This window comes from Hydra vulgaris, chromosome 01 (assembly GCF_038396675.1).
Source record: "Hydra vulgaris chromosome 01, alternate assembly HydraT2T_AEP".
NCBI classification, from domain to species: domain Eukaryota; kingdom Metazoa; phylum Cnidaria; class Hydrozoa; order Anthoathecata; family Hydridae; genus Hydra; species Hydra vulgaris.
The window spans coordinates 72216197-72233183 of NC_088920.1; the positions used below are offsets into that span (position 1 = coordinate 72216197).

Genomic DNA, 16987 nt, shown 5'->3' on the forward strand with positions numbered 1-16987 from the left:
TCTTAATTGTTTTAGCTGGATGAAAAGGTGCTGAATTTTGCTGGAAAATGCTGAATTTAGTAATTTCCATGTGCAATTTCACTTTGTCTTTCAATACACTTAGATACTTTTGTGTATTGACTTTTTCACCTTTTTTAAAAATGTGCAACCTGCATCGGCCTTGCGCTGTGATTGCTCCCCATACCATGACTGAAGGAGGATGTGTTACTGTTTTTATGGTATACTTTGGATTCGGGCATTCTCCCACAGGTCTTCTAACATAATTATACCCCGTGCTTATAATTTGTTGAAACGTACTTTCATCTGTAAACATTACGCGTTCCCAACATTCCGGTGTCTTGTCTTTTAAACTCTTACAAAATTTTATCCTAGCTTGTAATTGAGATGGAGTTAATAAAGGTTTTTTACCTGGTCTTCTTGCAACTAGACCAAAGTCATAGCATAACCTTCTCCTAATTGTTCTTGAACTAATAGTAAGTCCCCTTTCCATAGCAAGTTGTGATAACCTTGCAGATGTTGTGTGGGGTGCACTATTAACAACGTTCATTAAAAAACGGTCTTCTCGTGATGTACTCACACGTTTTCTACCACAATTTTTGCGATTTAAATAGTCTTGCACATGTAAAGCATTTTGCATGGCACATCTTGATATTTTTAATTGTTTTGCTATACTACTTTGAGAATAGCCCTTTGAAATTAGTGCATTTATTTTACCTTTAACAAAGTTGTTAATATCGCGCTTTCTACCCATAACATCACAACTATGGCAACCTGACGGTGTAAAATAAATCAAAATATCTTCAAAAATCAAATTATAATTAAAAAATTATTTGTATCCAAGGTAATAACGCTATAAATAAACAATAAGTTAAAAAAGGTTAAAAAATGTAGCCTTCCTTAATTTTTTGGCCACTACTGTATATATATATATATATATATATATATATATATATATATATATATATATATATATATATATATATATATATATATATATATATATATATATATACAGGGCCGGATTAGGACATTTTTAGGCCTGGGGCTGTAAGTATAGGAGGGCCTAATGTGGCGGTAAGGTAAAAATGCCGAGCGTTAGCGAGGCTAAACCCGGGGGTCAGTGGGCCGAAGGCCCCCAGCCGGGGGGGTTTAGGGGGCCCCAGACCCCCCAAGTAGAGGGTCAGGGAAGCAGCTGCCCCCCAGAATTTTTTTTTCAGTCTTGCTAATAAAAGGACACAATCTAGGTATATTTTAGAGCATTTTTTTTATAATTTTTTACCAACTGGTTAGGTACAGCTACACCCCTTTGGCCCAGACACCCATATATATGTAAACTGACAAAAGGTCTTGAATCATGACTTAAGAAAGCAACTGCTGAGCTGTAGGTATAATTACTATTGAGACAGTGGAGTACGTGTATCAAATTGGTAATGTGTTCACCTCCAATAAATGAAGAAAATACCAATAATATTGGTATTTAAATGAAAAAATTAAAAAAATAAAAATAAACAATATTTCAAATACACAAAAATTCATTCTTTAACTCAATGTTTATTACTGTGCACTGACAAATTCTTAAGGTATTGTATTGTTGTTTTATCATGTAAATATTTTTTTATATGTTTTCCAGGATATAGATCATTGGGCGGTGACAATTTGGCAAAGGTCAAACAGAGAAGTGAAGTACATGTATGCCCTTAGTACAGTCTAACATTACAAAAGCACCAATAACATTATTTAAGTTATATTGGAATAGGATAGCATTTAGCAATATAAGCAAACATATATCATTTTTAGTATTGTTGATGGTGTCAAATATTTAGCTGAAGCTAGAATCTTCATATATTTTTCTTTTGAAAGTATAAAAAATATATATATGTAAATTGTAGCATAATTTATGTACTATTTAGTTAATCAATTAACTTTAAAATAGTTTTTTATATATTGACTTTTCTGGCCTTTTTTGAAGCAAACTTCTTAATCACTACTGTGAAATCTCTTGATCTAACTATGTCACTTTCAATGCATAATAAAGCCAAATCATTTAAGCGAGGTTGTCCCATCGTTGATCTAAAGTTCATTCTTAACTCTTTTAAGGACTGAAAAAGATCTTTCTCCAGTACAGTTTGTGACAATAAGAGACAAATAAATTCTCAACACAGTTTAGACATTCACAAAGGTATCGGTCAAACTATTCTTAACTAGAAAGGTGTACATTTGCAGTTCAACACAATCAGTTTCATTGGGCGGTGACAATTTGGCAAACAGTGAAAAAGTGAAGTGAATAAATTCACCATGACAGTTAGGTTCAACATCTTCAAAATAGGTTTCACATACAAATGAAACATGATCTCTCATACCATCATTGGACAAAGATTGTAGATTTTTAAGAAAACCAAACCTTTTGCTGACTGTATCATATGCATTAGCCCTCTGTTTAAGAGCAACTAACAATTGATCAACTATAGGCAAAAAACACTGAACTTTAAACTTATCAGAAGGGGATAACTCTAGATCTTCTGAGTCACCATAATCCCATCTCTGGTTCCTCTTGCGCTTTCGCCTTGATTCACTTTTGTACGAATCGGTACCCAGATCCTTTCCTTCCTTTTCAAATGCTGTGAACTGGCTCCGAAGAGAATGAACAAAATCACCCAAAGAACGAAGCAGTTTCGTAGCGGTGTTGAGATCCATGTCTGCCCCTTGTAAGTACTTGCTAGTTAAATTAAACCTATTCAGAATTTTTGACCACAATTGAACTAGGATACCTGTTTCATAATGACTCATTATATCTTTCAATCCTGCGGCTTCAAGTCGTGTTTCTGGCTTTTGGGACATATCTTGACACATGATATCCAGTGTAGACTTCACTTGCGTATAGCCAACCTGGAGGGAGTGTACAACATCATAATGTGCTGACCATCTGGTACCAGATAACCTTTTTAAGGTAGGCATATTAAGTGGCTTTAAAACTGCCATCAAACGATTCCAACGAGAGGTGGAGGCAAAAAAAAATACAAGCAGCTTATTTACAAAGTCAAAAAACGTTACAGCCTCAGAACAACATCCTACAGCACATTGACCAACAAGGTTAAGCGAATGAGCACAACACGGTATGTATTCAGCTAAGTTATTATGTTCTTTTATTTTTGCTTGCATTTCATTGAAACGGCCACTCATGTTGGCAGCATTATCGTAGGATTGACCTCGGCAGTCTTTAATTGAAATGCCAGTATTTTCCATAAAATCAAGTAACTTTGTTGCTAATCCTTCCCCAGTGTGCTCTTCTATAGGGATAAATGTCACAAAACGTTCAACTGGTCCTTTAGAAGTCATGTAACGGAATATAATGGTAAGCTGATCTACATGTGATATATCTGGTGTTGAGTCAACACTAACTGCAAAGTATTTTGCTTCTTTAATCTTAGTTAAAATGTGGTCCAAAACGTCACGACTTAACACATGAATAAATTCATCACATATCGTTGATGACAGATATGACACATGACCTCGGCCTTTGTTCGCTCTTTTCTGAATATGTTCTGCAAGCAATGGGTCAAACTCAGCCACTAGCTCTAAGCAACCTAAATAATTGCCATTGTGGACAGAACCCACAATTTCGTTACTGCCACGGAATGACAACCCACGCGATGCTAACATTTTGATTACGGTAAGAATACGCAACAGTATGTCATTCCAGTACTTTTTCTCTGATTCAAATTGCTCTGTGAGCCTCTTACTAATGTGCTCTCCAGCTTTCCTACGTGTTAAAAGGGTTTCAATTGATTGAATGTGGGTTTCACTTGTTTCATGGCGAGCTAAGTCTCTTGCAGCGTGTTTCCAATCATCATATCCTGATGACATCAAAGCAGATGCTCCTATTCCACATTTTGAATTAAATAATTTACAATGGGCGCAGAAAACCTTACTAGTTGATGGGGAATAGCAAATCCAGTCTCTCTTAATTTTCTCACCATTCACTTTTTCCCGGAAAAAAAGGGACTTTGTACACTGTCGTTTAAACTTAAAAGTGTCACAAGGCAGTACTTTAGTAGATAATTTAAAATCGCTATCCATATGTTGGCATGATAAAAACCCATCTGCACTTTTGCTGAAATACTCTCTCAGGTCGTCGGTTATAATCCACTCAGCCACATCGGTGTTGACAGTGTGGGTCGTCAGAGCCAGGGGTAACACTGCTGAGATAGTTGAGACGCTTGAACTTGCTGTAGCTGAGTCTGCTGAGACACTATTAGAATTACCTGGAACTGGTGCTGACATTGTTAGTGAGTTTGAACTCGCTGAACTACCTGGAACTGGTGCTGACATAAATGAGTTTGAACTCGCTGTAGCTGAGTCTGCTGAGACACTATTAGAATTACCTGGAACTGGTGCTGACATAAATGAGTTTGAACTCGCTGAACTATCTGGAAATGGTGCTGACATAAATGAGTTTGAACTCGCTGAACTATCTGGAACTGGTGCTGACATAAATGAGTTTGAACTCGCTGTAGCTGAGTCTGCAGGGACACTATTAGCACTACCTGGAACTGGTGCTGACATTATGGACATAGTTAGTGAATTTGAACTCGCTCTCGCTGTAGCTGATACCGAGACACTACTTGCAGTATTACAAAACTCAGTCATTTTTTTATTTTTGTTCAATAATTCATTTAATTGAATCTTATTCTTCTTCTTTTTTTGCATTTTGTCCCAACCGCTCAGGCCGCTCCTTTTCAAATATTCTAATTTTTCAAATTTTCTAATCAAATAGGTTTTATAAGAGAGTGCTTTAAAATCATTCACTAATATAATTGTTTTTCCTTTAAAAGGTTTTTACATCAACGAATGTTTTAAAAGCATTCTCTTATAAAACCTATTTAATTAAAAAAATTATGTCACGAAGTTAATTTTTTTAGCGTGTTTTTTAAAAACTGATAGTTGTGCGGACATAAATAACTTGAATGTTCTCAAAACATCTTTATGCGGAAAGATAATTTAAAAAATATTTGCGAATACCAAAATTCCGCCAAATATACGAAGATAGAGATATAGTATATCTCTATTCATTTATTTATTCACAACGCCTCCGCAGCTCCCAATAAATTGATTTAAAAAAAACTGAGAAACATAGTAATATTTATCTGGTTCCCTAAAAAAAAAAAAAAAAATAAAAAAAAAAAAAACTCACGGGCCTTAGGGCCTATTTTTTTTATAAGGGCCTGGGGCTGCAGCCCCATCCGCCCCCGCCTTAATACGGCCATGTATATATATATATATATATATATATATATATATATATATATATATATATATATATATATATATATATATATATATATATAGAGAGAGAGAGAGAGAGAGAGAGAGAGAGAGTTCTATTTAATAGATACTTTTATTAGTAGATATGAAACTACTAATAAAATGAGGTGGGGGGGGGGGGTGAATCCTTAAAAAATACCAACCGGTTCCTTACTAAAAAAAAAAAAAAGGGCCTTGTGAGAATTCACCCAGCTGAATTGTGTCAAATACCCGACTAGCCGACTAAATTCGTAAAAAAACCGACTATAACTTAAAGTACTGAGTGTGGTACTAAATTAATTCTTAAGAACAATCTAAATAAGAGAAATGGATTTTGCTATTAACTAAAACTAGGGTTTCCGTTTAACCGTTAACCGAAAACCGCAGTTTTTGTCAAAACCGATATAAATGAAAACCGTCGGTTTTAAAAAACGGTTTTAGCGATTTTTTGTATTATGTTTTTTAATGTTTATTTATTATAGAGAAGTATAAAAAAACAAATTCAAAAGTAATTAAACTTTAATTTTATTATTTTGATGGAAAGCTTAACACATCTTTTCATTTTTAAAATTATTTAAGTATTCTAAAAAAAAGTTCGAATAACGAATAAAACACGCAAATATATTTGAATATAAAGTCTAAAGTATAAATTTAACTTTTTACGGTTTAATATGACAATTGAAATAACATTACGGGTCGTTCATAAATTACGTCATGCTATAAGCCGGGGTAGGACGGTTTTTTGGTTTTTTGACGACTTGTACAAAACTTGCTTCTTAAGTGTTTGTATTTTGTTACGAGGGAGGGGGGGGAGGAGGACAAAAACGGCCAAAAATTGCTTGACGTAATTTATGGGCGACGCCTTAAATCAAAAAAACATGAGTTTTCCTTAGAAAAGTGGTCCAAATACCAATGGAAATTCCATGGCTTTTTTATGGATGGTAAATCTATGGAATTTCCTTGGGTATTTGGAATGAATTTTCCATGGAAAATCTATGAATTTTCAATGAAACGTGTTCCAAATACCCATAGAAATTCCATTGTTTTTCCATGGGTTTTTTCATAGATTTTCCATGAAAATTTTCCGTAAGGGTAGGGGTGGTAAACGGTTAATCGATTAATAAAAATCAATCGTTGATCGATTTATTAACAAACAATTAATAGAATAATTTTTTGCTTTAAAATTCTATAATTGTTATAGTTTAATTTTTATTAACACTTTGCTGTTATAATAACAAAATAGCATTTTTAAGAGTCATTTTTATAACAATGAGGCAAGTTGAAATAGTTGAGTAAATGAATTGTCTTAAAATTTCAGGGATATCTTTTAATCTTTTCATAAGAAAAACCTGAAAATTTGGGATTTGCAATCAAGTTTTTCTGACGTTATATCAAGACTTTACGAGCTTTTCTAGCAGCAAAGTTGGAAGTTACAACATCCTAACAAACTTTCTTCGCAAAATCTGTTTCAATTGAAAGGATTAAGGCGATCATGTCCCATGGTAGCTCTTAGAGAGTTTTTGACGAGAGCTAACTTGCTAATAGATCTCTCGCCTTCAGCCACAGATATTAGAAAAGTAAGAAAGGTACGAAGATAGATGCATATCTGAGGGAAATTTCCTTCAAATCTTTTCGCATAAATGCTATTCAGAAGATCTAAGCACCGATTATTTGTGCTTAAAATCTCTCTGTAATCTGATGGATGATGGTAAAAAAGTAAACAATTTTAAATTCTTTATTGGATACTTTCAATTTATTATTTGGCACACTGATAATTTTTTATTGTCATCTGATGATGCCCCATAAACTTGATGCCCGAGTAAACCAACCCAGATCCCCCACTTTCTCTGCGCCCCTGACCGTGGTTAGGCAACCCCGGCCATCCCCACCCAATTAATGTCAGCGAACTGGGACTTTTTTCTAAATTTAAGAAGTTTTTTTTTTATCTTTAATAATACCTAATGGAAGGATTTTAGATCTCAAAATACCCAATGGAAGATTTTAGATATCAAAATCTACTGGTCAATAAATTTACCAGTAGATTTTGACATTTTTATAATAGATACACACCATGATCATAGGCGTAGAAAGAATTTTTTGGTGTTCGAGATAGGTAACTTCCAGACATGGAGCAAACTCCAAACATTTATATGTTTATACTTATGTCAAATAATGAGGGTTTGCAAAAAATTGCGATGATTGGAGGCTGGGAACAAAAAAGAACTAGACTTATATTCATCGATAAATTTTAGATTTTATTTTAAAATATTTTAGTGTTCAAAAATTATGACCATATAAAGTTCCCCCAACCCCCTCAATTTTAGGGGGTTGCAAACCCCCTTAATTTAAGGGGGTTGCAAATTTTATATGGTAATAATTTTTAAACGCTAATAGATAATACTATGAAACTTTAAATTTATCGATGAATATAAGTCTAGTTCAGAATAGTACAAAAAATACTTCATCAACTTGTTGCTCTCACGTTTGGGGCAGGGGGGCGAAATTTTTGGGGTTTTTTGTTCCCAGCCTCCAATCATCGCAATTTTTTACAAACTCTCATTATTTGACATAAGTATAAACATATAAATGTTTGGAGTTTGCTCCATGTCTGAAAGTTACCTATCTCGAACACCAAAAAATTCTTTCTACGCCTCTGACCATGATATTTTATTTCAATAAAAAATTTGTTCATGATTTCAAAAGTAACTGACGTTTCTTTGAGTTCCAAAAATATCAAGCTTGTAAAATTTTTTTTGGAGATAAAATTATAGTTCAACGACAATATGGATGCGTTGCGAATCCTGTGACGGTTGGTTGTGTGGATCTTGCTGTTCTACTATGGTCAACGATACATGCATGAATTTCAAATAAACATTCAAAGCTTATTTAAAGCAAAGTAGTGTTTTTTTGTTAATTGAAAAAACCTTTTTTTTTTTTTTTTGTAATTCATCTTTCCAAGGCCAAGAAGACCACTACAGATGAGGAGGCTACTTGTGGTTATAACCCCCTCCAAACTCTATAACTCCAAAACACGAACCTTGACGAACTAGGCCGCTCCGCGGAGAAACAAGTTTTAATTAATTGAAAAATAAATTTTTAATTTTATTAACCAGTGGCGTAGCAAATGTGATAAAGACCAAAGTGATAAAATAGTTGACTAATTACAATAAAAATTAAGAATACTACTACTTATATTTAAAAAGGCCTTTATGTGTTCCTTCTTGTTTTTTTTTGATACCCCTAAAGACTTTTTTTTTTGAGCCCGGGGTAAAGCCCTCTTTAGTTACTGGTATTACCTGAATTTATATCATAATTTTACAATAAAACAACATTTAAAAATTAGTTTTCATTTTTTGTGACGTTAAGTTTGTGAAACGTTATTAGTATTTATATAGCAGCCGAACTTATGAAATGGTATTGAAAGTTCGGTCAAAGTAGATGTTTTCATTTTAAATTAAATAGAGTAAAACCGGGTCAAATCACACACCATTTCACTCCGCACACTGATCGAAATTATCAAATAAAAACTAAACGGATATGACAATGAAAAAAATAAAAAGATATTCAAATACAGAACTATCTCCTCTATTCGAATTGATAAAATTATATCCATAATTCAACTCCATTTTTTTCTTTTTTTATACAACTTTAACGTCAAAATTTTTTATATATTTTTTATTGTTGCAAACAAAAAAGCACTTGAACCGAAACTGATATAAAAATAATTTTAGCACTATCTTGTTGGAAATTTTAATTCTGATAGTATAATTTTTATGCAGCTAGAACAAAAAGCTAAATAAAAAATCAAAAAAGTAAAAAAAACTCGATTAGTTTAGTTCAAAAAAGTAAAAAAAACTCGATTAGTTTAGTTTTTCGCAAGTAACGAAGCGCCTACCTTTATCTAATCAACTTAGTGTTAATTCCGGTTTAATCAAAAATGAACTAAAATGTTATTTGTTACTAGAAATTGTATGTGGATACCTTAAACGCGAAGATCATTTTCACTTATTCAAAAATATCAAGCCTGGTAAAGACTGGTTTTATGCTTTTATGAAGAGATGGTCAAAAGAAATTTCAACAAGAAAAGCGAATACCTTAGCATTTAAAAGAGGCGCTTCTTGTACGCCAGAAATAGTTGATCATTATTTTGAATGTGTCGCTTAGCAACATCAACAAACTAGTATAACTTAGGGGTCGCATATTTAGAATTGTGATGAAACAGGTTTTTCAGGTGATCAAGGCAACCATAATGTGTCGAAAAGAGACAAGACGTGCATTAAACTTACTGGCAACAATGAAAAAATTCATTATACTGTCAACAAATGCTGCAACGCTGATGGGCATTTTGCACCACCATTTGTGATATACAAAGCCTAAAGAAACTTTCGTCCTGACTGGGCAAGAGGTGGTCCAGTTGGCACCAAATATTCAATTTCAAAATCAGGTTGGATGGAGCACGATACGTTTATTGAATAGCTGAAAGTAGTATTTATACCCGAAACTGAGCAAATTGGTAGTATTCATATTTTAGTATTAGATGGGCATACAACTCACATAGCTTTGGAAGCGGTATTGATGTGGAAAAAACACAATATAATCTTGATTTGTCTACCAGAGCATTCTTTACATATTCTACAACCATTGGATAGAGGTGTCTTTTGTCATGTCAAAAAAACATGGAAAGAAATTCTCACAAAGTATTACAAAGACTCAAAAATGTAAGAATTTAGATTAACAAAATTTTTCACCGTTGCTCAAACTGCTGTACGAAAGTGGTAAATGTTTTACACGCTTTCATGCAATCGCAGGTGTCCAGTAGGGGAGACCGGGGCTAGTTGGCCGCAGGGGTAAGTTGACGAACTGCGTTTGTCTTTAGAGCCTTTCATCAGAAAGTAACAAAAATTACTCAGAAACTTCCTTATTGACCATTTCATCATTCACTGTAGTATTGTCAGGATTTGCGCATGCGCATGGGATTTTTGGATTTATGTGTTTTTTGGACAAAAACGTAACTTTTAGAACATCGCTTCCTTTTTACTTTACAAAGAAAATATTTAGTCGTATGAAAAAAAAATTATTGTAAAAGTTCCAGTCACAATTGATTTACTATATCCAGTCAGACTTTTTTTTCAAAGCTGCCGTTTTTCAGGATCTATAGACTGTTTATTAAAAAAAAAGCTTTCGGGGTAAGTTGACAAATTTTTCACGGGGTAAGTTGGCTCATAGCATTTACTATGGAAAAAAATATTTATTTTTATAAAATTGTTTTTTTTTTTTTTTTTAATTTTTAACAATATTGAAAATATTCTAACAAAAAAATTAAAAAAAAAATTTTTTTAGTTATTTTTTCCACAGATAAAAGGTGGGCTACTGCTTGGCTTTTATACGGACTAATATTTGGTACCAGCTAAAAGTAATACAAAACTTTGGGATAAAATTGTTGCAAAAATTAATTTTAAAAAAATTTCTATTAATTTTGCACTTAATAGTGCATTAATAATCATTTTTATAGTTTGCGCCAAATTTTTTTTTTTTTTTTGAGGGCCCGGAAAGGCCCCAAGAATTTTTTTTTGTGAATGAATGCAAATTTTATAAGATACCCTAATCCATTCTCTTTAAGACTACACTTTAATATTTTTAAAAAAATGTACTGTTAGAGCTACAGAGCTCATAGAGTAAAAACCGAGCCAACTAGCCCCGGTCTCCCCTACACTGGCTTATTTCCACTTAATAAAAACAACATAAATCATAAGGCATTAGCAATCACACAAACGTTTAATCTACCTTCATCAACTTTAGCAACCTCCACAGCACCTACAACATGTTGCTAAGACACAGCTTCATCATCTTCAACAGCCGCCGCAGCACCTACTCCAACTACACGCCGATTACCATCTTTCTCAACTACATCAGCTTAAAGTTTTGATAGGTATCAAGCATTTGTTTAGCGTTCCAAAAGCAGTATCGAGATAGAGTTGAAGCAGTTTTTTCAAGCAAGAAATCAATTGCATGTTATGAAATTGAAGCAGTGCAACATGTCAAAACTTGGAGTAAAATGCATTACCGAAGAAAATGTGGAAGAGTTCCTTAAACAAAAAGATGAAGAAAAAGCAACAAAAGAAGCCGTGAAAGTTGCTAAACTTAGCCCAAAGCGTAGACTCTCTACACCAAATACTCAAATGCCCGAGCATAACAATGCTGAGTAACCTCAGCAAAACAATAACGAAGAACAAGTACTAGTAGTCAAACGATTAAAAGTTGCAAAATGTAAAAAGTACAGTTGCAATGCGAAAATTCGATGTGTCGTGAACGGTTGTGCAAAGAAAGATGTTTACCAAAGAAATATGAAGTTGGAACTAAATTTTTTTGTTGCAAAAAATGTGTAAACTTTAATATAGTTTCCTAAATATAAGTTGTGTTAAGGTGGTTCATCACAAAAAAAAAGTGAATAAATTTTTTTTTTTAGAAAAAATATTATTATCTTATTTGATAGAAAATTTTATTAATATTTATTTTTTTTTAAAAGGTTTTATTTTTTGTTTTTATTTTTTGTGATATTTAACCTTCTAAATTAGATGCATAAATATATAAATCCTTAGCAACGCCTTAGTTACCGTTTCGAATCAACTCAAACCTATCTAGTTCATTGGTAAAACTATAGGTTTTTCAATTATAATTATTTTTCTAAATCTGTTATGTGAAATATAACTAATTTTAATAAGTTATAAAGCATCAAAAACAGCATCGTACTAACTAATTTTTCTTTTTTGTGATATTTCGGACTAATTTGTATTGAACATTTATAGACAAATTAGACCGAAATATCAAATAAATTTACGTATTACAAGAAAAGTTGCTTACACAACTAATTTTAAACTGCATTATGGGGTATATTACAACAAAAATGTTGTTTAACAGTGTGCTTGTTAGAGTAAAGTTTCTGTGTTACTTAGATAATTCTCTGTGATTTTCATATTGTTTTAAAGTTTGTTTTTAAAGCTTTTAAGTGGGAAATATTAAGAATCTGTCACGAGGAAAGAAACGTCGTAAATTGTTTTATAAGCAGAAAGAAAACAACCTACTTTCTGAAAAGGATAACACTTCTCAATTCAATAGCCTTAGAGGAGCTGAAATTTAATCCAGGTTGCAATCAAGTTTTTGCTATGATAGTGAGAACTACAATATTATTATAAACTTTAAACTCTTGAAGTTATTTTTAAATGACTGTTTCTGTTGTCCAGAGTATAGTTCAAATGATTATAGTTTAGTTGACCAGCTTTCATCTAGAATGGGATATGTGCACAAGTTAAGCTTGACTTGTAATGCATTCAAATTTAAAGAAATGTATACATCCAATGAATGTGTTAATATTAATAAAGTTCAAGGTCTAACAAAATTTGAATCAAATATTAGAGCTGTGGCTGCTTTTCATGAAATTGGCAAGGGACACGAATCATTAGTAAATGTTTCACGCTATATAAATATGTTTTCAATTCAGCGCAAAAAAATCTAATAATTCCATTTCAGAATCTTTACATGGAGCTTATGAAAAAGCTGCAGAACAAAGTATGCGAAAAGCTACTTATAAGATAAAAGAAAATTTATTGTATGAGCTTACTAACCTATATCCATTATGTTGTGTTTCAGTAGATGGTACATGGCAGAAACGTGGATTTAATTCAATGAACGGAATTGTCACAACAATAAACACAGGAAAATGTATCAACATCCATGTCTTGTCAAAGCATTGCAAAAAATGTGAAACTTATGATGCATTGAAAAATAATAATATTAATTTTGATTATGATAAAAAAAGCCATGATCACATGGTCACATGATCACTTATCAAGTGGAAAATGTTCCATAAGTCACACAAAATCTTCTTGCTCAATGGAAACAATAGGTGCGATTGAAATATTTCAACATTCAATTGAAAAGCATGGTTTAAGTTATAATCAATACCTTGGATGATACCTCATCATATAAGGAAGTAGTTAAAAGTAACTGATATGAGAAATATGGTATCATTCCAGAAAAGTTTGAGTGTGTAGGTCATGTCCAGAAGCGCCTTGGGACAAGACAAGAAATCTGGTCAAAGAATATAAAGGAACATTGACACCCTTATCAGGAAAAGGGAAATTAGCCAAAAAAAACATTAATTCAATGCAGAATTACTATGGAATGGCAATACGTAACAATAAAAATGCAATCTACAGTATGAAAAAGTCAATTTTGGTAATATTATGGCAAACTCAAATTTCAAATGAGGTGCTGAATCGTATAATTTGGAACAAATGTTCAAAAAATATTTATGTCATTAGAACCATATTAGAACTTGGTGTTTATCCAGCAATATTGGAGTTTAATGAAGGATCTTTTGGAGTAGACTCAGTCTTTAACCAGTATGGAATTTTATATAGCCAACGCTTTTATAAACTTTCATGTCGCAGAGATAGTTCGAGAGTTAAAATTTTGGACAAAAAATCCACTGATGGTGCAAAACAATGCAGAAAAATCATAAGAGCTATTAAAGAAGGACTTATTGATATTAAAGACCAAGTAGATGTTACAAAAAGCTATTCTGCAGGAGCTTATTAAAGATAAATAATTTTTAAAGCGGTTTTTATGACACTTTGAATTTTGTTCTTTTTTCTTTACTTCGAACGTCATAACTCAGCTAAAAATTGATTTGAAAATACTTGAAAATTTCCGGAAATGTTTCTAATAATGTTCTCAAGAGGATGAGCCAAGCAGTTTTTTATCTTGTTGTATATTTATATGAGTGTTTTACTAAAAGGCAAATCAAAATCGAAAAAATAACAACTTTTAACAAAATGTTCACACAAATGAATAAAAAACGACTATTATCTTCATTAATTTAACTTTTTTTCGCTCATTCTCTAGTACAATATGCATAGAGAATGCATAGTTTTATCAGAATGTCGCCTAAAGCCGCACTTTTTTTTTTCTTTACATTTAATATTTTCAATAATTTTTTTTATTTTAAACATATTTATATTATCTTTCGTAGTTTTTTATTACCTATCTAATTAAAAAAAAAAGTTATTTAATTTTTATTGATAAGTGTGCGGTTTGACTTCATTTTACTCTATTGAATACTAGACTTTTTAATTTTTTTATTATTACAATATCAATATAATTTTCTGTATATTTTAAGAAAAAAAATTGAATATTTTTTATTTATGCGTGATAAATAAATGTTCATAGCTTAAGTGACCGAACTTAAGCTTTGAACATTTTACGGTGTATAAAAAAACTTTTTATTAAACATTTTCTGAATAGATTTCTTAAAAAAAAATATAAAAAACTTTTTAAAAACAACATTTAAAAAATGGACTAAAAAGTAAAAAAATAATTTCACGGGACCCAAGGACTTTGTGTACGTACACAACCTTAAATATCCATTAAAGCCAATGACTGAAAATATAAGTTCGTTCCTATTGGCGCCCAACATTTTCAGTCATTGACTTTAACGGATATTTCAGGTTGTGCACGTTCACAAAGTCTTTGGGTCCCGTGAAATTATTTTTTACTTTTTAGTCCATTTTTAAAATGCTGTTTTTAAAAAGTTTTTTATATATATACTTTTTTAAGAAATCTATTCGAGAAATTATATATACTATCGTTTAACATAAAATAAAAGATAAAAGTTTTATTGTTTAGACATAGAGCAAACTGACAAATTAATGGCCACATCTTTTTTAAAAGGCACTATGCAGACAGTAATTTTGTCAAATTTAATTGTTCTTGCTATATTTAATAATGGACTAAATTCTTTCAATTTATTTTAAGTAATTGTAACCAAAATACAACAAAAACAACAATATAAACAATTCATTTGAACTTAAATTTTGAATAAACACCAATTAATGGCCGGGTTGACTAATTAAGAGCCAGTTGGCTCTTTTTTAGAAAATTAGATTCCACTAACTTTGCCATAGGTTAAAATGTTGTAAAAATAATTTAATTTTCATAAGATTTAAATTAAAAAAAAAAAAAAAATTTAAAATAAAATAATGAACTAGTTAAATATTGATTATTAACTGTTACACATCAAATTTTATAAATTTATTAAACGGTTTAATTACTCAATAAAAACTAGCTTAGACATAAGTACCCCCTCCAACAATGGGCAACTTAAAAAGAAAATAAATTATTTGTAAAACTGTATCTATAAAATTGTATATTGATTCAAAGAAATTTTATCAATCAAAACTCAAGAAATACATAAAAAAGTATTAACAAAATTTGATAAAAAATATTAACTTGTTCACTTATTAATAACAAAATCAATATGTTTTGATTGCTTTTTTATTTCTCTACTCTGTTGCAGTCTTAATCTCTTTTCTTTTGCCTCAAGTTGCTTCAGTTTTTTTAGTTTTGCAGCCTCAACCTTTTCCTCTTTCTTTTTTAGATCATTTAACTTGGCTTGCATAGCTTCAGGAGAAGTTAGAACAAAATGCTTTTGTTTAGTATTTCTATTGTTTTTTGACTTATCGACAACAAAATTTGGGTGAGAGAACATCATGATCATTGTCAATGGTACTTTTTAATGAACTTGTTTTAATAGATATTGGACTAGAACAATCAACACTAGTATTTGGTATAGAGACAGAGTGAATATCATTTTCTATTGATAAAGGAATTGTTTTAGCACCTTCTATTAATGAGAGATCAAAAGAAACATTACTGATTGCATTCTGGTTTATACGAAAGTCTTTGTATGCTAAATACAAATTGTCAGAAATATCAAAACCATTTTGATAACAGAAATTAAAAGCATTCAAATGTTCTGGAGTTAAACAACTATTCCATAACATTAATGCTGTATCATTATCCAGTTGATCTAAATCTACATTCAGAATTTCTGATCCAGACACAAGATACCTATAGTTTCAGTTGTATTAATGTCATCAATAAAAGTACAATTTGATCCACCTGCTTTTCAAAAGTTTTGCTTAGTGATATTCCAGATTGATAATTTATGGTATCATTTTTAAAGGAATCAAACCTTGATTTAAGCAAATTCTCATTCCCTACTAACTGGTCAGAGTAAAGTGAATTGGGCAAGTAGGCCTCATATGGAATTGCAGAATGATTATAGGGAAATATACCACATGATTGAAAACCAGAAATAATGTTAGCAGCAGTTAATGCTTGATCCCAAGCTTTCTTGAACAATCCACAGAAGTTTGATTGTAACAGAGTATGTATTCATTAAATTACTACAACAAGTATTGTAATAAGTCTTCATGGGACCAAATACAGTGAGGTCTAATGGCTGCAACCAGTGAGAGCAATGTGCTGGCACCTCAACAATTTCAATATTGTTGTCAATAGCAACAGATAATAACTCAACTGAATTGTGAGAATCATGGCCATCAACTATTAATACCTGTGGTCTGTTAGTTCCAATGTTTGGCAAAAATGTATTTGTAAACCAAAGATATGCTATTCCTTGTTTTGTCCATCCAATCTCACTAACACTCCATTTTGAACCAACTGGTGCATCACTTGTATTAAAAGCTTGAAGTGATTTTATTGTTTTACCTTTTGGTATTAGATGTGGTAGAATAGTTTTACAAGCTGCATTCACAGCAGCAATTACAGTGATGGTTTCGCTTTTTCCTGAAGTGCGACATATTTCATAAATTGTCTTTTTCCA

The 16987-nt window shown here is 31.7% G+C and overlaps 1 protein-coding gene across 1 annotated transcript; it reads right to left on the reverse strand.

Annotated features, from left to right (window-relative positions):
* Positions 1-2163: 2163 nt before the first annotated feature.
* Positions 2164-3864, reverse strand: LOC105845816 (zinc finger MYM-type protein 1-like). The gene has a single exon (XM_065787041.1). The coding sequence runs from the start codon at positions 3862-3864 to the stop codon at positions 2164-2166; it is 1701 nt and encodes a 566-aa protein (XP_065643113.1).
* Positions 3865-16987: the final 13123 nt, after the last annotated feature.

Excerpts from the sequence above, each read along its gene's own strand:
- LOC105845816 (XM_065787041.1), bottom strand. The coding sequence starts at position 3,864 with ATGTCATCAGGATATGATGATTGGAAACACGCTGCAAGAGACTTAGCT.